Genomic DNA, 24,053 nt, shown 5'->3' with positions numbered 1-24,053 from the left:
TGAGGTGAGTGAGAGTGATGCTGCACCGACTAAGAAAAACCTGAAGGGCACCTCTAAGGTGGTGATGGGGCTGACGACCGACAAGAAGAAGAAAGGGGCCAAGGGTGCAGAGGCCAAGAGCCAGCCCAAAGCATCGGCAGAGCCCGACCTGGCCGAGGAGAAGGAGGAGGCGACGGCGGCACCCAAGGCCCGGGCGAAGCGGAGCCTCCGCAGCACCTCAAAGCTCTTCCTGGGCTTCAAGAAGCTGGGGCTGCATCGCCCCAAGAAGGGGCAGTTCAAGAACACGTCCCGCTTCTTCTGGGGGCTGCAGAAGCACAGCACCAAGAAGAGGAAGAAGAAGAAGAACAAGGCGGTGCTCAAGTCCACATCCAACCTGATGGTTCGCTTCAAGCGCGTGGGCAAGAAGAGGAAGGAGGAGGCCAGCAGCTCCCCTCCAGCAAAGCCATCCTTCCTGCTGCTGCGGGGGGGCGGGCAGGCAGCTGAGAATGGCGCTTCCCTCTTCCGCCGGCGCCCGGAAAGGAAATTCAAGCCCCGGGCACAGGTGTGGAGCAAGGCGGCCGCCGCCACGGGCTGGCTGGCCAGGAAGGTGCTCTCCCGGCGCGGGCGGCTGGCGGCGGCCGGCAGGACAGCCGACGTGGCCTGGCTCTCCCGTATCGGCGCCAAGAAGCTGCCGTTCCCCGCAGAAGAGGAGATCCTCAGGCACCGGGCCAACATGAAGCGGGTCCCCAGTGCCAGAAGGCTGTCGGGCCCCGGCGCCGCGCGGCAAGGCCAGGAGAGGCCTGGCAGTTTGGTGCGGCGCCCGTCGCGGCCGCCATCCCAGCGCACGCCTGTGGAGCCGCCAGGGCCGCGCTACGGGTGGGCCCAGGAGGAGGATGGGGCCTACAGCCACCGCCAGGGCTATGCCAGGAGAGACGATGGAGTCTGTGGCTCCCGACGTGGCTACACCAAGGACGAGGATGGAGCCTATGGCCCCCAGCGTGGCTACACTGAGGAAGGAGGAGCCTATGGGCCCTGGCATGGCTATACGGAGGAGGAGGATGGAGCCTATGGCCCTGGGTATGGCTACGCTGAGGAGGATGGTTACATCCAAACCGCACCGTACTCAGCAGGGTATGGGTTTGAGGACCCAGGGCCAAGCCCCTATGCTGACTACCCTGGCTACGAGGCAGAGGAGGAGTACGGCTACTATGGGGGGTTTTGGGAGGAGGGTGACCCATCAGGGCACCCCTACGGCTACTCAGACCCAGAGGAAGAGGGGCCATTTGGTGGTGGGTCCCCCCTTGCCCTCTACGACCCTTACAGCAGCGACCCAGAGTACGGCGAGGAGGCAGAGGGGACACTTTGGCTATGGGGGGGACCCCTACGAGGACTTTGGGGACCCCCTCGGTGGAGGGTACCCGGGGGGCGAGTACCCTGAGCATCGCATTCAGTACAGCGAGGGCGGGTGGGCACCACATGCCCAGTCCTCCTGCAATCCCTACGCCCTGCCCCTGGAGGAGATTGCCGAGGCTGAGGAGCCCGAGGAAGAGGAGGAGGAGGCGGGGGAGTATCCCTTCTCCATCCTCAGCACCTCTTCGCTCCGGGGCATGCGGGAGACCCTCTCCTCCAAGCTCTCCCTCAACAGGAAATTCAGGCTCTTCCCCCGGCCCCAGGTCAAGCTTTTCGGCAGGGACCGCCTGGACGTCCCCCTCCCGCCATCTCCCCACCTGCCCACCACCCGCGACGAGGATGACTACGACGAGTACGAGCCACCGGCGCCACCGGCAGCCCCCGGCCCCGCGGCACCCCGGGGACGCCGGGTTTCGGCAGCACGAGCCTGCGGCAGCCCCCTGGGGCAGTTCCTCCAGCGCTCCCTCTCACAGCCCTCCAGCCGCCCGCCACGGGGAGCGGGGGGATTTCGGGACCCCCGCACCCCCCAGCCCTCCTACAGGCGCTCCAGCCGCAGGCTGGCAGGGATGGAAGCTGCCGGCTCGGGGGGCCGGGACCCTCCGCTGAGAGCATCTCAGGCCAGGGACCCTTCCCCGCCGTCGGTGCCCTGGGGGCAGCCCCCTCCCCGAGAGCCGGGGGCTGTGCGGCGGCTGTCGCTGCGTAACCCCTTCGCCAACCCCGGGCGCTCCCCATCGCCGCCGCCATCCCGGCAGCGTCCCGGCAGTGTGCGGGGCGCGGGGCCGCGGCGATCCCCTTCCCTCGGGTCCAGCCTCCGGCGGCTCGGCCCCGAGCCCCCCGCCCCACCGTCGGCCGCCCCCCGCTCACCGGGGCCCGGGGGGAGACGTTTTGGGATGCTTGGAACGGGGTCAGGGAGACCCTTGTCGCCCCGGCCGTCGCGGCGGAGCAGCCCCCCGGGGCTGCCACTCCCCCAGGCGTGGCCCCGGCTTCCCGAGCCCCCCACCAAGGCGGTGAAGCCGCTGCAGAGGACCCCCTTTCTGACACCTACCTCCCGCCCCGGCAGCCGCCGCCTCGCCCCCCCCGGCCCCTCCTGGGATGAAGAGCTGTCCCCCTGGCAAGCTGCAGCCCGGGGTCTCGCCAGGGTGCCCCCCCCCTCCCAACCCTGCTCCCAGCACCCCCAAAAGCTTCATCCAGCGCATCGGGCAGCCCCTTGCCGGGATGGCCCCTCGCTCCCCCCCCAAACAGGCCCTCTCCCACCGAAGTGGGGGGCCGCAGCCCTTCCATGGGGCAGTCCCTGGCATCACTGCTGGTGGAGAGCATGGCCTCTGCCGAAACCCCCTCGTCCCCACCACCCCCCCGCCGTCCCTCATCCCACTTGCCCCCCTCGCCCCGGCGCCCATCCCGGCGGGATGGGAGCACTCGTAGATCACCGAGCCCACCATCGGGGCGCAGGGGCTGGGCCGACGCCTTGCGCCCCGTCCTTCCCTCCTCCCCGCGGGGCAACCGGAGCCCCTCACCCCAGCGTCGCGTCGCTTTCCCGACACCCCGCGGCCGAGCCCCCGGCTCGCCGGCCACCTCACGCTATGGCCCGGAGAGCCATATGGAGGGCGAGGGGGCGGCCGGGGAGGAGGGTGCGGGGCGCTACGCCGTGGTGACGCCGCAGGTGCAGAGGTTGGGCTCTTTCCGGCGCGCGTCCCGCATGTACAAGCAGCACTGGTCCACGCAGCACGTCGTGCGGGTGCAAGAGATGCCCGATGTCTGGACGGCCGAGCAGGGACTCCCCCAGCAGCCCGGCCAGCGCGGCCGGCGGTGGGCGAGCCAGCGGGGAGTCGATATCGCCCGGTACCTGAGCCAGCGCTCGCCAGCGGGCGGCTGGAGGGACCGGCACCCCTGGGCACAGGGGTACCTGGGCACCAAGCAGCCCTGGCGCACCAAGGTAACGCCAGCGGGGAGCCCACCGGGGGTGCTGGTGGTGGGACAGTGGCCAGAGGGACCTGGGTGGCACCTTGAGGTGGTTGCTGGCGTGCTGGGGCATAAAGTCAGGAGAGCTGGGGGGTTACGGTGACCAGGGTGGGGGGCAAGTGGCTTTGGAGGTGCTGACAGGGGTCCTGTCGGGGGGCGGGGGGGGGGTGGGGCGGGGGGTCAGTCATTGCTTGTTGCATGTGTGTCCCTCCCATGCGTGGCCCCCTCAGGGACACTTGACTCTGGCATATGGAAATGGTGAGACCTGATCTCTGGCTGGGCCCGGCACAGGTGGCACTCACGCTGACCTGGCAGGTGTCTGCTTTCCTGCCCTCTGCCAGCACACGCCCCTGAGTGCCACCCACCACGGTCATCTCTGCTGGAGCAGCCCTCAGTCCCATGGCTGAGCCCCCTTCCAGCATCCCTCCTGGAGGTGCCACTTTGCCTGAGGGTCTGCGTTGCTCACCTCTTGCAGCCCCCATGGGGGTTTGTGGGAATCATGGGGTGTTGCAGTGGGGGTGGCACAGCCACCTCTGCCTGTTCCCACCTGCTCACAGGCAAGTGGGACTGGGGCTTGCCAGGAGCAGCACGGGATGGTCCCCGGGGACACCTTGGTGGACCCATGTCCCCATTTCTAGTGCTGCTGTTCTTCCTGATGCATGATGATTTTACTGGGGTAACCTGTTTAGGTCTGTGGGGTGTTTACTTGGGGTCCCTGCCATCACTGGCTGCAGGCTCCCTGCTTTGGGGTCACATGCAGCGGTTTTGGGGTGATGGCAGTGACCAGGTGTGACACCAGAGGGGGTTAGCACAGCCCTGCAGTGACGGGCTGGGTTGCCCTGTGCAGATGCAGTCGCTGTGCAGCCTGCCCATTGTGCGGTACCAGGAGCCGCAGGAGGAGGATGGTGTGGAGGACATGACCCAGCTGGAGTGAGTGTTCCCATCCCCTTCACCACCCACCGTGACCCAGCACCACGGGGGCCAAAAGGGCTGCAACCCCCCCCCCCCCCCCGCCCCGCCGCCACGCCTTGCATTCCATGGCTGCTCTTCACCCCACCCCATCCTGACACGGAGTCCACTCCATCCTTCTGGTGCTGGGGACATGCTTGGGGACAACAGACACCTCCTGTCCCCAAGCTACCCCCTCCCCAACACAGCCTCTGCTCCTTGCCAGGGACCTCCAAGAAGCTGCGGTGCTGAACAACATCCGGACACGGTTCGAGCGCCAGCTCATCTACGTAAGTTTTGGGGGTGCAGAGCGTCCCCCAAAGGCCCCGGGCGGAGGGTCGCGGGTTGGGGGGGTGATGGCTCTGCGAGCGCTCAGCCCCAAGCCCGGCTGTCCCGCAGACCTACATCGGCAGCATCCTGCTGTCGGTGAACCCCTACCGGCTCTTCGACATCTACGGGACGGAGCAGGTACTGCAGTACGAGGGCAGAGCGCTGGGCGAGAACCCGCCGTGAGTACCAGGGGGTCCCCGCACGTCCCGCGGGGACAGGGACACCCCGGCCCGCCCTCAGCCACTCCTGGCTCCTACAGCAGCCCCTGGGTGGTCTCAGGGCTCCAAGACTCTCAGTCATAGGGTGCTGGAGCGGCTGTGGCCATGCATGGGGGTGCTTAGGGGTCCCTGTGCTGCCTGGTGTGACACCAGACCCCTCTGCTGTCCCCTCCCAGGCACCTCTTTGCTATCGCAAATGTCGCCTACTCCAAAGTGATGGATGCCAAACACAACCAGTGTATCATCATCAGGTGGGACACGGCTGTTGACAGGATCCTGCCACCAGCCTGACCCGGCCCCAGGGCTAATGGGAGCCTTGGGGACAGGGTACTGGGTGTGTTTGGGGTGGATGCACCTCCCGAGTCCCTGCTTGGCTGGTGATGGCCCCAGCCATGTCTCCTCTCTCTGTGTTTCAGTGGAGAGAGTGGCTCAGGGAAGACTGAAGCCACTAAGTTGATCCTGCGCTACCTGGCAGCCGTCAGCCAGAAACGCAGCACTGCCCCGCAGGTAGGGACCTGCCCTGGGGACGTCCCTGTCCCCTTGTTCCACCTTGCCCCACCTCCCCGTGCTTTCCTCCTCCCTCTGCTCATGGCTCTACCACTCTCTCCTTGTCACCACGCTTCCACCTGGACCACGGCAGATAGAGGTACCGGGGGGGATACGTGGGCTGGGACTGAGCATCGTGGTGGCATCTCTGCCATGTCACCCCAGCTGTGGGGGGATGGCAGGGATGTAAAGCTGGAGCTTGGTGCATGGGGTCCTCATGCTCTCCTGTGACCTGGCTGTGGTGCACACCTTGAATTTTGGCACCCCTGGGTGTCTGCAGGAGTTGTCAGGGAGGGTGGCATGGGTGGCAGGGTGACAAGAGGAGTCCCCTAGCCATGGGGACAGCCTGTGGCACGTCAGGGTGACCCCATGGCTCTCCCCATCACTGTGGCAGATCCTGGAGGCAACCCCCTTGCTGGAATCCTTCGGCAATGCCAAAACCGTGAGGAATGACAATTCCAGCAGGTTTGGGAAGTTTGTGGAAATCTTTCTGGAGGAGTAAGTAACGCTGAGCAACACCCACACGTGGCCACCCCCCATACCCTGTGTTTCCCCCCCTGCCCACCCTAGCTCCCCTGCCCTTCAGCCCTGCGATGGGACACACATGGGGACACATTTGTGGACAAAATTTAGCAGGGGGAAGGCAGTGTCCCCTGGATGGGCAGTGTTGGCTGTTCCTGGGCTAAAAGCAGGCATGCTGTTCCCTGGGCTGGCACTTGGTCCCCACCCCTGTCCCCACAGCTTGTCCCGCCCTCACTCATCCCCCCCCCACTCCCAACGTGGGGTGCCCAGTATCATTCTGGGGTGTTGCAGCTCCAGCCCTCGTTCAGGAGCTGGGTATGGACTGCCTGCCCACCCATCTCTGGTGGGGGGGCACCTAGGGACTGTCACTGACTCCTGTGTGCTGGGGGGATCATGGGGGCAGAGGTGGGTGTCAAGGGGGGGGCACAGCCCCTGCCTGCTCCGTGGTTGCCAGACAGGTGCCCTCTCTTGCCCTCACAGTGGCTTGATCTGCGGTGCCATAACCTCACAGTACCTGCTGGAGAAGTCCCGTGTTGTCTTCCAGGTGGGTGTGAGGGGGTCCTGGGCCTCTGTCACCCCCGCCCATCCCCCCAAGCCCTCACCCCAGCTCCATCCTCTGCTCCCCAGGCCAATAGCGAGCGCAACTACCACATCTTTTACGAGATGCTGGCAGGGCTGCCCGCCCAGCAGCGGCAGCGCTACTGCCTGCAGGGCGCCGAGACCTACTACTACCTGAACCAGGTAACACCCCCCCTGCCCCACCCCCTCGGCCCCCACACCGCCCACTGTTTGGGGGGTTGGCCCAGCCTGGGGTGCTGGTGGGTTCCTGAGTCTTCCCGGATTCAGCGTGTGGATGGGGAGGGTGCTCAGGGTGGGGTGTCCCCCCCAAACTCCTGGGTAGCTGCCCGACTGATGGCACCGGGGGGGGCGGTGTGCCATAGGGTGGGAACTGCGAGATTCCGGGGAAGGATGACGCGGAGGATTTCCGTCGGCTGCTCAACACCATGGAGGCACTGAGCTTCAGCGTGGAGGAGCAGAACAGCATCTTCCGCATCCTCTCCTCCGTCCTTCACCTGGGCAACGTCTACTTTGAAAAATACGAGGTACCTGAAGGGCAGCCAAGCCGTGCTCCTCTGATTCGGGAGCTCGGGGGTAGGGGGTGGAGGGTGGAGTCACCGCATCCCACCCTCTCACCGTGTCCTGCAGACCGACTGCCAGGAGGTGGCCACGGTGGTGAGTGCCACTGAGATCCGGACGGTGGCCGAGCTGCTGCAGGTGTCCCCTGAGGGGCTGCAGAAAGCCATCACCTTCAAGGTGACGGTGAGTGTGGACGGGTGCACAAGTCTCTGGGGACCATGGCTGGTGATGCTAAAGCTCCATCGTGTCATTGGTTTTGTGTGTCCCAACCAGGAAACGCTGCGGGAGAAGATTTTTACCCCCTTGACTGTTGAAAGTGCCGTGGATGCCAGGTAGGGGGAAGTGGAGGGGCTACAAGAGGGGTTTGGGTCCTAAAATTGTTTGGAAACTCAGGATGTGGCTTGGACCTGAAAACCAACTGGTTGGGTCCTAAAAAATGAGGCTTTGGACCTTACAAATGAGGCTTTGGAAACTAAAAATGTGGCTTTGGACTCTAAAAAGGAGACTTTGCAAACTATAATGGAGCCTTTGGATGATCAAACTGAGGCTTTGGAGCCTCAAAATTCGAGTTTAGAAACGAGAAACAAGGTTGTGGACCCTGAGATGGGGCTTTGGGCTTTACAGTGAAGGTCTGGAGCTTATCAATAGAGCTTTGGGCTGTCCAAATAAAGCTTTGGACCCTTCAGATAAGGATTTGTTAAGTACCATGAGAGCTGGGACACTAACAACAGTATTTGAACACTCAAAATCAGGTTTTGTGGGGGTTTGGCCACTGGGGATTGGGAGAGAGGTGAGATGCCAGGCTGGAAAAGGAGACAGTTGGGTCCTCCAGTGTGGATTAGGTTCTCCCAGGATTAAAACTGTTGCCCCACAGGTGACATGGGGCTGTGATGGGTGCTGGCCACCATGGTGGGGTTGTGTACTGTGCTGTGGCCAAGCTCCAGCACTGTGCTCCTCTTGGCCCTCTCCAGGGATGCCATTGCCAAGACCCTCTACTCCCTGCTCTTCGGCTGGCTCACCGAACGTATCAACAGGCTGGTGTACCCGCGGCGGGAGGCCCTCTCCATTGCCATCCTGGACATCTATGGCTTTGAGGTGAGCAGGATCCATCCTGGCTCCATCCCTGCGCCAGCCCCCCAGGGCTGTGGGGTCTCAGGCTCTGTGGCCCTATCTTCTCGCAGGACCTCAACTTCAACAGCTTTGAGCAACTCTGCATCAACTACGCCAATGAGTACCTGCAGTTCTTCTTCAACAAGATCGTCTTCCAGGAGGAGCAGGTGGGCTCTGCCCCACGCTGAGCACTGCCAGGGGGGCTGGGGGTGTGGGGCTGACCAAGTGCTGGCCCCACAGGAGGAATACATCAGAGAGCAGATTGAGTGGAAGGAGATCCCCTTCAGTGACAACCAGCCCTGCATTGACCTCATCTCTCAGAAGCCCTACGGCATCCTCCGGATCCTGGATGACCAGAGCTGCTTCCCACAGGTGAGGGACTACCCAGTGCTGGAGCTGCAAGGATGGCAGCACTGGGTTCTCACTGTGGTCACTGTGACTGGGAAACCACCACGGCAGAGGGCTGCTCTTCTCCTGGGCTGTCCTGGAGGATCTGAGAGACCTTGAGATGTCTCAGATTGGTGTCACAGGAGCAACTTCCCCCAGAGGACTTGCTTTTGCAGGAATTACTGAAACACACACCCCCCGACCCCAGGCTACCGCATAAAAGAAAGAAGGGTGGTTGCACCCTTTCTGCTGATGGGGAAACTGAGGCACAGACCAGCAGATATCCATGATGATGCAGCTGCTTGGTGGCAGAGCTGAGAGAGCAGGCTCTGGCTGGTTGTCCAGGCATTCCTGTCCTAGTGCCTGTATCCCTGAGGCTGCCAAACTACCTGTGTCTCACCTGTGTCCATCCCCAGGCCACCGACCACACATTCCTGCAGAAGTGTCACTACCACCATGGGATGAACCCTCTGTACACCAAGCCGAAGATGCCGCTGCCTGAGTTCACCATCAAGCACTACGCGGGGAAGGTGACCTACCAGGTGCGTGGCCTGCTGGGGCTTAAGGAGGGTAAAAGAGGAGATTTATGGGGTTGATCCTGCACCAGGGGGTGAGGGACAGCCCAGGGGCTCCAGCTGGGGGCTGGGAGCAGCCCCCTACCCACCATGTCCTGGTCTGGAGCTCCTCTCTTCCCCTTACCGTGCCATGGGGCTCCTCATTGTGAGGTTTTGCTCTTTGCCAGGTTCACAAGTTTCTGGATAAAAACTATGATCAGGTCCGTCAGGATGTGCTGGACCTGTTCATCAGCAGCAGGACCAAGGTATGGGGCCTGCACAGCCATGGCTCTATGGTGCTGGGGGGGACACGGCACAGACAGTCCCATTCCGTGCACACCACATTTCCCATCCCCAAGCATGTGACCCCACAGCTGCTGAAGCCCACAGGGACCAGGAGCAGAGGATGCTTTCAGCTCCACCTGGTGCCCTCTTCTCATGTGGTCCTCTGGGTTTTGACACCACCAGCATTGGCACCAAAGGGCATGTGGGCTGTGCTTGTGCTTACCTATCCCCATCCATGGAACCCAGCCACAAATAGGGAATGCAACTCACTCAGAGCTGGGGAAAAAGGTGGTGGCTGGGTTGGGAAGAGGATCTAGGAGAGCTGCGCCATCCTGGCCACCTTCCTCCTCCCTAACCCTTCCTGTCTCCCTGAGGTGGTGGCCAACCTCTTCTTCGGCCATGCCCAGTTGTTGGCCCGACAGAGGAGCCTGGTCAGGAGGAGCAGCACCAGGACACGGCGCTACAAGGCCCCCACTGTGGCTGCCCGGTTCCAGCAGTCACTCCTGGACCTGGTGGAGAAGATGGAGAGGTCAGTGCTGGCTGGGTGGGCAGGGCAGCAGCCAGGCCATGCTGTGGGCTGGCAGGAGCAGGGTGGCAACTGGACCCAAGCCCAGGGTGGCCAGGTTGGCTTTGTCCCCCTTCACCTGTGGCTGATGGGTTCTCTCCAACACAGGTGCAACCCCTTCTTCGTGCGCTGCCTCAAACCCAACAACAAGAAGGTGAGAACCAGCCTGGGGCTTTCCTGCCCACGGCTGCCAATGCTGCCTGCCCTCATCATGGTGGCACATAGCGGGCAAGGCTCTTCCTGTGTGGCCTTCAAGGCTTCTCCCCATTCTCCCTGTAGGAACCAGGGCTCTTTGAGGCCGATGTGGTCAGCAGCCAGCTGCGGTACTCAGGGATCCTGGAGACCATCCGCATCCGCAAGGAGGGCTTCCCCATCCGCATCCCCTTCCTCATCTTCATTGACAGGTGCTAGGGGCTGTGGGTTGAGTACCACCATCTCAGCAAGGGGAGACCACAGAGCTTGTGGTTGTTTTGGGGGGACAGCATTTGGCCCAGGTGTGCCTCACAGTGGGAGCTGGGAGCCCCCTGCTGAGGTGCCCAGCAGCTGGAGAAGCTGCTTTCCCAGACATGGTGCTCATCATCATGGGGAGGGTCCGTGCTGGTGTCCCAATGAGGTCCCACATGATGACAATGACAGTGTTGTGGGCTCACCCAGGTACCGCTGCCTCGTTGACATGTGTCAACGTGTCATTCCCAATGGGGCCAACTGCGTGGAGATGCTGAGGAACCTCTGCCCTGTCAACCCTGGCATGTACTATGTTGGTGTCAGCAAGGTACCATCCCAGCACTGGGGCTCAGCTCTGGTGATGCCCAGCGGGTGGCAGCCAAGGTGGGGGCTCATGGTGTCTCACCCCCCTCCCCAGCTCTTCCTAAAGGAGCAGCTGTACCAGGTGCTGGAGAGCAAGCGAGCCCGTGCCCATCACCTGGCCGCGCTCACGCTCCAGCGCTACGCTCGCACCTTCTTCATCAAGAGGCGCTTCCGCTCCCTCCGCCGAAAGATCATCCTCCTGCAGACCCGGGCACGGGGCTACCTGGCCAGGTGGGGATCCCAGGGGTGGGGGGGCTGGTGGGCACTGGTGGGTGGCAGAGGGTGACAGGTGCCTTCCCGCAGGCAGCGGTACCGGCGCATGCGACACACACTCATCAAGTTCAGGTCCCTGGTGCACATCTATGTGAACCGCCGGCGCTACCTCAAGGTGAGGTGGGGGCTGGTGCATCCCTGGGAGGTCCCAAGCACCCACTCCTACCCTGCTTCATGCTTGGTAGTGGGTGTGGGGAGGGCACAGTGGCATCCCCAGATCCTGAGCCGCCCCAAACCCCATCCCCACCACCTTGTCCGTGCCCCGTGGGGGGTGGGCAGTTGCACTTTGGAGTGAAAACCTGGCGATGCCAGAGCGGTGATGGCACCCCAGGGGGGATCCACGGCCTCTGGGTCTCCCTCCCTCCTGGCGGGGGCTCAGCATGGCTGCTCTGCTTGCAGAGGAAGGAGGATGCCCGTCAGAGGGCTGAGGAAGAGAAGGAGAGGATGAAGCAGGTAAAGATGGGCAGGCATGTGGCAGTGGGCAACACATGTGTGTGATGCCTGTGCCACCCATATTGCTGTGCCCTCGTCCCTGCCATGTGCTTGCCCGTTCCCATGCTGCCAGCCAGGGCAACCACGGGTGCCTGTGGGTTCACCCCTGTGTTGTGCTGGCAGGAGCTGACGAGGAGGGAGGTGGTGGACGTCACCCACCTGGAGATCCCGGCCGAGCTGATGGGGCTGCTGGAGGCTGCTGCAGGTGAGCGGGTCCCGCACCCCTTGCCAGCCCCTCTCCCCCTCCCCGCAGCTGTGCCGTAGCTGCCCGCTGTGCCGTAGCCGCCCGGGAGGTGAATGCCGGCTGCGTGGTGCTGGTGCCGCCGCCGGCGCTGCAGCCCGACTCCCAGCTCACCCTCCCGCTCGACATCAACGACTACCCCATGGCCAAGTACGTGCGGGGCCATTTCCAGGTAAGGTGGGCGCCGCGGCCTGGCGGGGAGCCTGTCCCAGAGGGCAGCCGGATTTCGGGGAGTCCTCGGCGCCCCGGTCGTGGCTCAGCGGTTTAGGTTCAGGGTCCCCGCGGCGGCTTTGCCCGGTCGGGCTCCCCGCACCATCCCACCGGGCTCTGCCCCGCCTTCGGCCCTGGGGCTGCCGCAGGGTGCGAGAGGGGCCGGATTCGGGGTGGCTGCGGTGCTGCGGGGAGCCGGCCGCCGCCTCCCTCCCTCCCCGTGGGTTCCTGTCGTCTCCAGAGGCCGGGGGGACCCCGCTGAGGTTATTGGAGAGAGACCCGCCGAGCCCTCCTGGACGCCCGACGAGGGGCAGATCCGGAAACGCTGGGGCGGGAGACCAGGTCGCTTTCCTCCCAGGACCCCGGCCCCTGTCCCGGTGGCTTTGCCCCTTCTTCCTCCTCCTCGCCCCATATTTTCGCCTTGTGTTTCCCAATCCTTGGCATCCCAAACCTCAGCGCCGGGGCCGGATCCTGCTCTCAGCCTCACTTGAAGTGCCGGCATCTCCGGTGCTGCCTTACAGCCCGATCCCTGCCCCGCTGCCGGGGGCTGCCGCCCCATCCTGCCTCCCAGCCCCTTCGCAGCCCCATAGCCCCCATCCAGCGGCAACACCACACTCAGCGCCCTGGGGCCAGCTCGCCGGGGCCCGGGTAGCCACGGGTGCGGGTGTCACCGCAGGAGCCAGCGTTCGGGATGCTGACGGCCCCTCTGGTGGCCCCCCTGACCCGGCTGGACGAGGAGCTGCGCCACGAGGCACTCAGCCTCTTCCAGCTGGTAGGTGGGACAAGGCGGGATCCAGCACCACGGCCCCCTGCCCGCTCCCTGCCCGGGGCTGGAGGGAGGACCTCGCTGTTCACCCGGCAGATCTTGCGGTTCATGGGGGACCCGGGGCTGGGCGGCTCGCAGGAGACCCTCTTTGGCAACTACATCGTGCAGAAGGGGCTGTCGGTGCCGGGGCTGCGGGATGAGCTCCTGGCACAAGCCGCCAATCAGGTCTGGCGTAACACCAACGTCAACAACGAGGAGCGGGGCTGGCTGCTGCTGGCCGCCTGCCTCAGCGCCTTCCCCCCCTCCGCCGCCTTCGACAAGTACCTGCTCAAGTGAGTCGGGGATGGGGACCAGGGATGGCAGTGTCCCTGGGGACACTGCTGGGTTTCTTCAAGATCCCTCTGGCCAGCCTGGCACACGTGGCCACGATGATGCCTAGGTCGTGCTGGGGATGGTCTGAGGTCCTGCTGTGGTCTCCATGGTCAGCCTGGCATACATGGCCAGGGATTGCTCAGGATCCTCCAGAATCCCTCTGGCCAGTCTGGCACACATGGCCGGAATACTGCCCAGAGCTCTCCAGGGATGCTCTGAGGTCCCTCCATAGTTCCCCAGGGCCAGCCTGGCACATCTGCCTAGGGATTATGCCCAGATGACTCCAGGATGCCCCTGGCCAGCCTGGCACACATAGCCAGAACGCTGCCCAGAGCTCTCCAAGGGTGCTGTTAGTCCCTCAGTGGTCCCTGGGGCCAGCCAGGCACACATGCCTGGGAACACTGCCCAGGTCCCTCCTGCAGCATCCCCCCTTTCCCGCAGGTTTGTCTCCGACTACGCCTTCGCGGGCTACAAGCCGGTGTGCCAGCGCAAGCTGATGCAGGCCATGGCGCGGTCCCAGCTGGGCGCCGAGGCCGCCCGCACCTTCCCGCCCTCGCTGCTGGAGTGGACGGCCAACCGGCGGCAGGCCCGCATGGCGCTGGACCTGCACTGCTTCAACGGTGCGGGGCGGAGCGGGGACGGGGGCGTGGCTGGCAGGGAGGGTGGGTCCTGGCTTGACCACCCTGCCACCGTCATGGGCAGGAGGGGACCAGAGGGACCCGCTCACCACCCGTCCCTCCCCAGGCGACCAGTTCTCCTGTCCTGTCCACTCCTGGAGCACGGGCGAGGACCTGGCAGGGGATGTCCTGAAGCATAGGTACCCACCGGACTTGCACCCCCTCACCCTGCAGTGGGGAACAGCCATTTTGGGTGACCCCAGGAACTGGGAGCTGGGATGCCCAGCTCGTGGGCAGGGTGTCCCAGCAGAACTGGGGCACTGCTGGCAGCCTGTACCCATCCCCAGCGTCCCACTATTGGCAGGGGGCTGGTGGAGGGCTGGCGTGGCTGGTCTGTGGTCATGAAGGCAGGTGCCCAGTGGGCTGAGCTGGCCGGCCACGACTATGTCCTGGACCTCATCTCTGACCTTGAGCTGCTCCGAGGCTTTCCTAAGCAGAAGTCCTGCTTCCTTGTTGCATGGGAGGGAGCTGAGAACCGCAGCAGGGACAGCCGGGTGTAAGTACCCAGGCTGGGATGGGTCCCCTGCTGTGGGGGAAACACCAGCACCAGGCTGACTGGGTGCTGGCAGAGGCATGGGTCAGGGTCCATCTGGCATCCTTCCTCTCTGCAGGGTGCTGGGACATGGCTTGGATTTGGATGAAGTGCCACCTCCCCCTGCCGTGAAAGCCCCCACGCTGCCTTCCACAGAGCCCTACCACCCCCATGGTAGGGCATCATTCCCCAGAGCTGCTGGTGGGGCTGTGCTGGTGAACCCTGCTGTGCCAGGGAATCCCACTGAGCCAGTGAACCTCACCGTGCTGGTGAAGCCCTGCTGCTGGCAGCTCATCCCTCCTCATCCCCCAGCAGATGGGGAATTTGGGGAGCCACGCAGCCAGAAGGGTCTGGACCGGTACCTGGACAGCCTCTTTGACCCTGTGCTCTCCTACGGCAATGGGGTGAGAGGGGCATCCCCCTGCCTGAGGCAGAGGGGGTCCAGCATTTTGGGGGTGCAGGTTGCTTGATCTCTGTCCCCTGACACCTGCCCTCCAGGAGCTGGAGAAACCGGCTGCTGTCTCACAGAGGATGAAGGGAGGAGGTGGAACAGGAGTGGGGGACAGCGGCCACAATGCTGAGCAGAGCAGATCCCCTGCACCCACGAAGATGCATCAGCTGAGAGGTGAGTGCCCAGATTGCTCCTGCATCCCAACCCAGCTCCCTGCCTCAGTTTCCCCACCTAATCCCGGGTGTGAGGGACACCCCAGCAGCCTGGCTGAGCTCTCCCCCTTTGCCCTCACAGGTGCAGAGCCAGCCCCATCCCCACAGCGCTGGGCAGATGCCAACCAACCACCTGGGCCCCTGGTCAGTGGGGCAGCACTAAGGGGGTCGGGAGGGGTTGATCCCTGCCCCACATCTGCAGTGGGGCAGCTGTCCAGGAATGGGGCAGCTGGGCATGGCAGATGCTCATGGTGGGGTGTCTCTTGCAGGGCAGAGCAGCAGGGGGGACACCAGCCCGTGCCCCCCAGCCCCGGCCCTACTCTCAGAAAGCTGGTAAGGGGCTCCAGGGCAATGGGGCAGCAACAGAGGCTTGAGGCACTGAGCCAAGGCCCAGGCATGAGGGTGGTGCCTGGTGCCCCCAAGCCATCTGCTCGTTCCTGCAGCACCCATGGGCCAGCGGTGGCCGGGTGAGATGGTGGTGCAGCATTCCCGGCTCAACTCAGAGCACTTCCCGCGGCCCACGCACGACATCCGCAACATCATCCGGCAGTGCCAGCCGGCTCCGCGTGGCCCCCAGCCCCCCAGGTACCCACCTGGCCCCACTCGAGCCATGGGCATCTCTTGCCTGCAGGTGCAGGTCCCAGCCCTTGCGCCGGGGTGCAGGTGATGTGGGGTGCAGGTGGTCTGGGGTGCTGTCTCTGCAGCAAGCTCTTTGGGAAGAAGCTGGATCCCCATGAGGAAGCCATGCAGATCCTGAAGGAGCAGCTCTCGGCAGCCCGGGTGCCGGCGGCTGCGGTAGGGATATGGTCACCCCCGTGTCCCCTGTGCCAGGCTGTGGGAGCCTCTGTCCCCAACTACAGCCTGCTCTCTGCCTCACAGGGGCCCAAGGAGATGGTGGCCACGGTGAAGCCGGTCACGAGCAGCAGGTACCAGCTGCGAGCACCAACGGGGCGTCCAGCAGCCACCCGGCCCCCAGGTATCACAGGGCAGAGCTGTGGCACTATGGGGGCCACAGTAGAGCAGGGCACCCCATCCTCCTCAGTGGCACTGGGTGATGCCTGATGTGGCCAGGCACATGGACGGCTCTACAGCATCCTCATGGATAACTGCTGTGTCCAGCTAAACCCTCCCTGCCCCACAGATGACCCCCGTGCCTCAGTTTCCCTGCATGGAGGGGGGCTGGTGGTGGGTGCCCCCAGGGACACGCAGACCTTTCCATCCCTTCGCAGTGTCCGTCTCTCGGGAGCTCCCATCCGAGGCACAGCAGGTCCAGACCCAACTGCACCGGAGCTGCAGTGAGGATTTCTACACCTACCACAACGTGCCCTGGAAAATCTACATCCGCAAGGAGGTGTGGGAAGGGGGTGGGGACACACGGGAACAGGCTGGTGTCAAAGTGTTATGGGGATAATGGGGGCTTTTTTCCTAGCCAGAGACCCTGCAGGGTGGGCAATGCCACGCTGGCTTTTCTCCTGGCAGGTTTTCTACCCCAAGGACAGCATCAACAACCCACTGCTGCTCGACCTCATCTTCCGGCAGGTGAGGCACTGAGATTGCCCTGAAGCCCTCCCGGGGCTCCTATGGGAGCTGGGGTATCTACTTGCCTCAGCTGCCCCGAGCCAGGGGGAGGAGGCCGTGCAGGGCAGACAGGCTGGGGGACATGCCACTCCCCCCCGGCTGCTCCTCCCCCGTTCCTCAGATCTTCAATGACACGCTCTCAGACACCTGCATCCGCATCAGCCAGGAGGAGCGGATCCGCCTGAAATCTCTCTTCGGTAACTCCCACAACCGGCTGCTTCTGGGCGGGGGGCTCACACCTGGGGGGCCCAAACCTGGGGGTCTCACACCCACCGCTCTATGGCCCATCCTCATCTCCTGGGCATTTCCAAGCCACAGGTGGCTCTGCTTAAACCCGGGGGAGTTTTGCTTCCAAATGCAATGAGCCCCCTGTGATTAAATTCTCCACAAAGCCATGAGTTGTGTCAGGTCTCAGCCAGGCTGGCTGAATTAGGGGATGCCCCAGAAGGGGGAACCTATCACCATGACACCTTCCATCGTGGTCCTGCCAGGTTTGGGAAGGGGATGAGCATCTCTGATCTCACTGTGAACCCCGTGCCCGGATCCATCCCAGGGAGTGGGGAGGCTGATTAATGTTTCTCCCTGCAGCTGAAAATAAATTGGACTCCTTCAGCCCCGTGGCCACTGAGAGCGTCAAGAGGGAGATCATCGCTGCCGCTCGGGATGGCTGCGAGGTTTATTTCTCACGTCTCTTCCCTGCCACGGTGAGGGTCCAGCCGTGAGGGGGGCTGGGGAGGGGGAACACAGCCCCGTGACCGCAGCTGAGGTGGTCTCCTGGCCCGCAGGGCAGCGTGGGGACAGGTGTGCAGATCCTGGCTGTGTCCCACGCTGGCGTCAAGCTGCTGCGGCTGGTGAAGGGCACCAACGTCCCCGGGGAGCAGCTGCGGGTGCTGCGGGCGTACAGGTAAGGGTGAGGAGCGTGGGGGGTCGGGGTGGGATGGGTGCTGGGCGTGCCGGGTGTTTCAGCCTCCCCTCGCCCTGCCCCAGCTACGCCGACGTGCTGTTCGTCACCACCCCGTCCAGGAACATGCTGGAGTTCAACCTGAGCAGTGAGAAGCTCATCCTTTTCTCCCCCAAAGCCCCCCAGGTCAAGGCCATGGTCGATCACTTCATCACAGAGCTCAGGAAGGTGGGGGGTGCCCCGGGGCTGGGGTGGGGGGCAGCTGGGGGCATGTCCTGGGGGCTGGACCATGCAAATGAAACGATGGCTGGGGTGAGGGGAGGATGAAGGGAGCACTCTGGGGTGGTTCTGTGGACATGGGTGCTTGAAGCCCCTATGTGGGATGTGGTGGGTGTGTGTGGGTGCATGGGCTGTGCCAGCCCCCCCTGTGCCCAGGACTCCCAGTATGTGGTGGCTGTGAGGAACTACAGTCCAGAGGACAGGGGCCAGCTCAGCTTCCACAAAGGGGACATCATCCACCTGCAGCCACTGGAGCACCCTGAGAGAGGTGAGTGCCCCCCATGCCGAAACACCCTCCATGGGCAAAAGGACTGATGGTTTCACTGCCGCTGGAAGTCACTGTGCCCTGGCCCTGCATCCTGTGATCCCCCATGTCCCCGTGATGTCCCTGCAGATCACTACTATGGCTGCGTGGTCCGCAAGAAGGTGATGTACCTGGAGGAGTTGAAGATGGGCACCCAGGATTTTGGTGGGTACCTTGTCCCTGTACATGTCCCCTTTCCTGAGCTGTGTCTCCTCCTGGGGCTGGGGCAGGATCCTGCCTCTGTCACCCCACAGCAGGATGGTTTGGGCTCTTTTTGGCACTGGGATGTTCTCCTGTGGTGCCCACCCTGGGTGGCACCGGGTGCCTTTCCCTTGGGCAATGCCAAACCGCAGCCGCCCCCAACCACACCCCGCGGCCACACCCCCCGCAAAGGGCTCGGGGTGCAGGAGGGAGCGGGCAGAGGCTTTTTGGGGGATGAACCCCAGGGCTGCCAGCCCGTGCCCATCCCCACGGTCTGCCCGGTGCAGGGTGGAAGTTCGGGGCCATCCACGGCCGGTCGGGGCTCTTCCCCACCGAGTACGTCCAGCCCGTCGCAGCCCCCGACTTCGTCCATTTGCCGGCAGAGAAGAAAGAGGAGCCCAGGGACAAGCAGGGCAAGGTGGCAGCTTCGGTGGCCGTGGCCGTGGCCGTGGCCTCCACCGCTGTAGCCCAGGAGCTGGACCGGAAAACCGAGGTGGGTGCTGGCCCGGGACTGCCAGCGGCGCGGTGCCGGTTGTGCCCGCTGCCCACCGCCCCGCTCCGCTCCGCAGATGTCCCCCACCAGCACGGCCATCACGGAGGGTCCGGAGGGAGACGGAGACGAGCGGGTCGGGGCCGGCGTGGGGACCTGCCCCATGCTGGGCTTCGCCCGGCGGTATTTCCGCGGAGCGCGGCAAGGGACGACGTGAGTGTCCAGCGGGGGGACGGGGACATCTCGTGGTGGGGACATCCTATGACAGGGACACCCGTGCCCACCCGAGCCCTCGTCGCTCTCCCAGGGACCCCGGCGGGATGAAGACGAAGAGGGATGTGCCTGATGTGCTGGAGATGCTGACATTCACTAAGGTATGGGGAAGCAGGGCGTCTCGGGGTGTCCCTGCTGTCACCTGCAGGTCCCCTCAAGGTCCTGGCGTGCTCAGGAGCTTTCCAAATGCCACCCCAACCCCCAGACCATCCTGGCTGCTCCCGGGAGCTGACCTTCTCCCTCTCTAGATCCCTATCCAGGAGTCACTCATTGAATTCGTGGATGGTGGCACCAGCAAACTGGCTGCTGAGGCTTTCCAAGGTAGGTGGGGGTCAGCCCTGTGCCCCTGCCCCATGGCCATCCTCAGCCCCATCCTTGAAGCAGGGTATGGGAAGGACCAGGGTGGGCAGATGGGGTGGTCCAAGGAGGGTTTAGGTCCTCTGGCCCCACTGCCCTGAATGCCTGGGATGTTGCCCACGTCCAGGCAAGTGTGTCCTCAGGGAAAGGATAGAGCAAGCTTTGTCACCATGTGGCTTTGTTGTCTCCAGCCGTGATGAAGTTCATGGGCGACCACCCTCTGCGGGGACAGACAGAGCTGGATGCCATCTGCACCATCCTCAAGGTAAATCCCCTGCTGGGGCAGTGAGTCCTCGGGGTCACCTGAGCAGGAGGGTGGCAGCTGGGGACATCCCCAGCCACAGAGCAAGCTGCGCTTGTCCCCCAGCTGTGCAGGGAGCACGAGGTCCTGCGGGATGAGGTGTACTGCCAGATCATCAAACAGGTCACCAACAACACCAGCTCCAAGCCGTGAGTCCCTGCACCCACGCCATCCACCCTGCAGGGACAGCAGAGCCTGGCACTGGGGACACTGAGTTCCCCCCAGTGGTGGGTGCCATTGCAGCCACTGCGGGCACCCGCCCCCTCCCCGGGGGCTCAGGTGTGGCTCTTCCCGGCAGGGACAGCTGCCAGAAGGGCTGGAGGCTGCTCTACATCCTCGCTGCCTACTACAAGTGCTCCGAGGTTCTCAAGCCCTTCCTCCTGACCTTCCTGCAGGATGCCAGCAGCCACCCGGAGCTGCCCTTCCAGGGTAGGGGCTGGGCAGCCACTGGGTGCACAGCAGGGAAGGACACCCAGGGGTGTCCCAGGGCTCTGGAGATGCAGCTCAGCCCCGTCCTTCACCGGGATCCCTGTTCCCTCCAGGCATCGCCAAAGCCTGCGAGCAAAACCTGCGGAAAACCCTGCAGTTTGGTGGCCGCTGCCTCTTCCCCAGCAGCATGGAGCTCAAGGCCATGGTGGTGAGGCTGGGTGCTCGTGGGTGCCCGCAGGGCACGGGGCAGGGCTGACACCAGCTTGAGATCCCTCTTGGAGATTCTACATCCCCCTACGGGCTCAGGATCACTCCCTATGGGCTCTGGGTCACCCATGGGCTCAGGATCCCTCTGGATACTGCCCTGGGACTGAGCCAATGGCCCCTTGCTGGCACAGGGAGTCTGGTCCTTTTTGGGGTCTGCTTTCCAGGGGCACCACTTTGGGGGTGCCCTGAGCTTTCAAGGGTCCCCAGCAGGGACGCAGCTCTGTGCACATCGGGTGGTAGGCAGGGTGGGTCCCCTGGGCAGGATGGGCAAGGTACAAGATGGTCCCCAGGAGATGGTCGCTGTGGGATAGTTTGGGGATTCAGGATGTCCTTTGGGCTCTTGCTGTGCGAAGGGCCCCCCTGCACCCCAATGTGTCCCCCCTGACAGGCTGGACGCAGCGCCAAGCGCCAGCTCTTCCTCCTGCCTGGTGGCATCGAGAGGCACCTCAAGATCAAGACATGCTCAGTGAGTCAGGGTGGGGGGCGAGAGGCTTGGGGACTTCCTGGTTGTGGGGTGTGGATGTGGGGAGCTGCACCCCTCTGATGTCCCCAAACTGGGGAACTTTGTTCTCTAGGAAAACGAGATCACTTTCCTGGGGAGCCCCATTGCAGGACCTGTTAGTGGTCCCAAGTGTAGCAGGCAGACGTGGCATTGTCCCATTGTCCCTGTGCCCAGGTGGCTCTGGACGTGATCGAGGAGCTGTGCTGTGAGATGGGGCTGCAGCACCCGGAGGCTTTTGAGGAGTACATCCTCTTCGTGGTGACCGACGGAGGTGAGGGGCTGGTGGGGACAGGATGGCCATGCCACCAGTGGGTGCCCAGTGTGGTGGCCACACTCAGGCTCCCGGGACGGTGCAGGGCAGAGCGTGCGGCCGCTGACCCGCCGGGAATACGTCCTGGATGTGGCCGCCGAGACGGAGCTCCGGGACCCCAGCTACACCTTCTGGTGCCGCCGCGTGGTCTGGAGCCAGCCCCTCAAGTTTGACAACGAGCTCTACGTCACTGTCCACTACAACCAGGTCTAGCCACCCCACCAGGCTCCCCTGGGGCCACATCTGTGTCCCCTCCCTGAGCATCCTTGTCCCTGAGCCGTGTCCCTGTGCTCTGTCTCCCCACAGGTGCTCCCTGACTACCTCAAGGGGCTGTTCACCATCCTGCCACCAGCCAGGCTGGGAGAGCAGCACTTCCCACATGTGGCCAAGCTGGCTGCCCTCCAGCACCGAGCCAAGGACCGCCACCATGTCCCCACCACGTATGGCCGGGACGGGGGTCTGGGGGGACATGTCCCATGGGGTGTTGGACATGCTGGCCAGAGCTGGCTCTGATCTCTGGTTCCCTGCAGGCGGGAGGTGCAGGACTACGTCCCCCCGCAGCTCTTCCGCCTGCTGAAGGCCCAATCCTGGCTCCACATGGTGACACAGCACATGGAGCAAGCCCAGGCGCTGAGTGCCCACCAGGCCAGGGCACAGTTCCTGGGTGAGCAGGGAAGGGACCTCCACGGGGAGGAGATGCTAATGAGGATGCAATGCTGCTGGAGATTGAATGTTGCTGGGGATTCAGTGCTGATTGTGTCCTCCTGACGAGGACCCAGTGTGGCTGGGGATGCGATGCTAAGGAAGATGAGCTGCTGCTGGTTGCCTTCCCCATGGAGCAGCTGGGACAAGCAGACCTGGGACATTGCACATGGGAGACAGGACCGTGGTGGCAGGGCAGGGTCAGCTGCTCTCCAGCTCCACCCTCAGCCACCCACTTCTGAGCCCCTTGGCTGCTCCTGGGTCCAATCCTGCTCTTGGTCCAGTGTCTGAAGTGGTGCAAGGTCCTAGGAGCTGACTGGGACCCTCAGTTGAGCCCCTATGGGTGTGAGTCCCCTATGGGCCCTGGGCAGGAGGGGGTGGCAGCGGGTGCTGAGCCCCTGTCCTCCACCCACAGGGCTGCTCAGTGCCTGCCCCATGTTTGGCTCGTCCTTCTTCTACATCCAGAGCTGCAGCAACAACGCCATCGTCTCGCCCTGCATCCTGGCTGTCAACCAGAACGGCCTCAATTTCCTCAGCAAGGAGACCCACGTAGGTGGGAGGGCTGCAAGGGTCCCATGGGCACAACTGGGACTCTGTGAGATGTGACGGCAGGTGGGGGGTGACATCCTTCTTCCACAGGGGAAAATGTCCTTGGGTTTGTCCAGGTCTGCCTGCCCCTGCCCAGCCTGTGCCACATCATGGAATCCCAGACTGGTTTGGGTTGGAAGGGACCTTAAAGATCACCCAGTTCCAACCCCCTGCATGGGCAGGGACACCTCCCACCAGCCCAGGTTGCTCCAAGCCCCATCCAACCTGCCCTTCAACACTGCCAGGGATGGGGCAGCCACAGCTTCCCTGGGCAACCTGGGCCAGGGTCTCACCACCCTCACAGGAATGTTTCTAATATCCCATCTACATCTCCCCATTTTCAGCTTAAAACCATCCCCCCCCTCATCCTATCACTCCCTGCCCTTGTCAAAAGTCTCTGGACGGTGCTCTAGGGTCTCCAGCAGCCCCAGTTCTCTCCGCTCCAGCCCGTGGATCACTCTTGTGCATCGCTGGCACCACCCGTCCTGCTCCCCTGTCCACACCCACTCTGGTCCTTGGTCCCCTCGGGGAGGTCCCCGGGTCACCTCCCTGTCCCTCCCACCCCGTCCCCAGGAGCCCATCGCCAAGTTCTCGCTGAAGGAGATCCAGTCAACGCGGACGCAGCGCCCGGCTCCCGGCTCCAGCTCCCCCTACGTGGAGATCACGCTGGGCGAGCTCCTGCCGCAGGGCATCACGCAGCTGCAGCTGGAGCAGGTAGGGGACGCTGCGGGGGGGCCCCGCCGGGGTCCCCGCGGGGGCGGCACGGGCACCCACAGCCTGTCCCCCCTCCCCGGGTAGGGCCTGGAGCTGTGCCGCGTGGTGGCCGCGCACATGGAGAGGCTGCTGGGAGCCCGGGAGAAGAGGCTGACGCTGCCGCCCAGCGAGATCACCCTGCTCTGAACCCGCCGCGGGACCCGCCTCCCCCGGGCCGGGGGCCGGGGACGCGCCGAGCCCGGCTGCGGCCGGTGCCTGCCGCCCCCGCCCCTTCCTCCTCACACCTCGCTGTCCTTTTGGGGGTTTATACACGCCTGTGGGGCCGGCCCGACTCGGTGTCGATGATTTTGTGCGGCCCCCCGTGCCTCAGTTTCCCCGTTTCGTGCCTCAGTTTCCCCCATGACATCCCTCACTTTCCTCATCGCGTCCCTTAGTTCCCCCGCCCTCCAGTTCCTCGTGTCCCCACGCTCCACCTTCCCCCCCCCGCCCTGTCCTCTGTGTCCTCCGGTGGCCCCGCTCCCCGCCCGGGAGCTCCCGCTGCCCGGGGTTCGCTCCCCCCGCCCCGGGGGGCTCCCGTGCCCGCCGTCCCGCTCCTCCCGGCAGCTAGGGGGCGGTCGCTCCCCGCGCCGCGTGCCCGCAGGCCCCTCAGCGCCTGCCCCAACCGCCGCTCCCCCGCACCCCGCGAGGCCCCCCGCGCCGCCCAATCAGCTGCCGGCTTGCCCCGCCCGCTCCCGCCCCCCGGCCAATCAGCGCGGAGGGGGGCGGGGCGTGGCGGCGCGGCCGGTAACCGGTCCCGGCGCGAGGCGGGAGCGGAGGCGGCGGCGCCGGGGCGGGGCGGGGCGGGGCGGGGCGGGGCCGCCGTACGTACGTGCGG

At 64.4% G+C, this 24,053-nt stretch overlaps 1 protein-coding gene across 1 annotated transcript; it reads left to right on the top strand.

Annotated features, from left to right (window-relative positions):
* Nucleotides 1-361: 361 nt before the first annotated feature.
* On the top strand, nucleotides 362-23,365 carry MYO15A (myosin XVA). Its single transcript, XM_051632252.1, is given in 67 exon segments — nucleotides 362-1,339; nucleotides 1,341-2,525; nucleotides 2,527-2,628; nucleotides 2,630-3,322; nucleotides 4,196-4,278; nucleotides 4,523-4,586; nucleotides 4,696-4,805; nucleotides 5,021-5,095; nucleotides 5,261-5,351; nucleotides 5,485-5,490; nucleotides 5,785-5,888; nucleotides 6,393-6,456; nucleotides 6,540-6,653; nucleotides 6,854-7,015; nucleotides 7,119-7,232; nucleotides 7,323-7,381; nucleotides 8,021-8,144; nucleotides 8,231-8,326; nucleotides 8,400-8,531; nucleotides 8,963-9,088; nucleotides 9,289-9,366; nucleotides 9,760-9,914; nucleotides 10,059-10,104; nucleotides 10,230-10,354; nucleotides 10,605-10,722; nucleotides 10,813-10,988; nucleotides 11,061-11,145; nucleotides 11,430-11,483; nucleotides 11,646-11,727; nucleotides 11,805-11,935; nucleotides 12,650-12,745; nucleotides 12,836-13,071; nucleotides 13,553-13,731; nucleotides 13,856-13,928; nucleotides 14,093-14,284; nucleotides 14,400-14,494; nucleotides 14,636-14,724; nucleotides 14,819-14,945; nucleotides 15,066-15,127; nucleotides 15,253-15,316; nucleotides 15,427-15,568; nucleotides 15,688-15,778; nucleotides 15,863-15,959; nucleotides 16,213-16,334; nucleotides 16,463-16,522; nucleotides 16,683-16,758; nucleotides 17,150-17,265; nucleotides 17,347-17,465; nucleotides 17,549-17,690; nucleotides 17,898-18,009; nucleotides 18,136-18,210; nucleotides 18,534-18,739; nucleotides 18,816-18,949; nucleotides 19,044-19,110; nucleotides 19,258-19,330; nucleotides 19,558-19,631; nucleotides 19,734-19,816; nucleotides 19,966-20,096; nucleotides 20,210-20,304; nucleotides 20,752-20,829; nucleotides 21,040-21,136; nucleotides 21,222-21,382; nucleotides 21,482-21,615; nucleotides 21,706-21,839; nucleotides 22,293-22,426; nucleotides 23,039-23,179; nucleotides 23,264-23,365. Coding segments are annotated over 67 exon segments (9,726 nt in total). The 5' UTR covers nucleotides 362-376.
* The last annotated feature ends 688 nt before the right edge of the window (nucleotides 23,366-24,053 follow it).

This window comes from Apus apus, chromosome 14, assembly GCF_020740795.1.
Source record: "Apus apus isolate bApuApu2 chromosome 14, bApuApu2.pri.cur, whole genome shotgun sequence".
NCBI classification, from domain to species: domain Eukaryota; kingdom Metazoa; phylum Chordata; class Aves; order Apodiformes; family Apodidae; genus Apus; species Apus apus.
The sequence above is the reverse complement of the archived record's forward strand: the minus strand, read 5'-3'. Positions and strand labels throughout refer to the sequence as shown.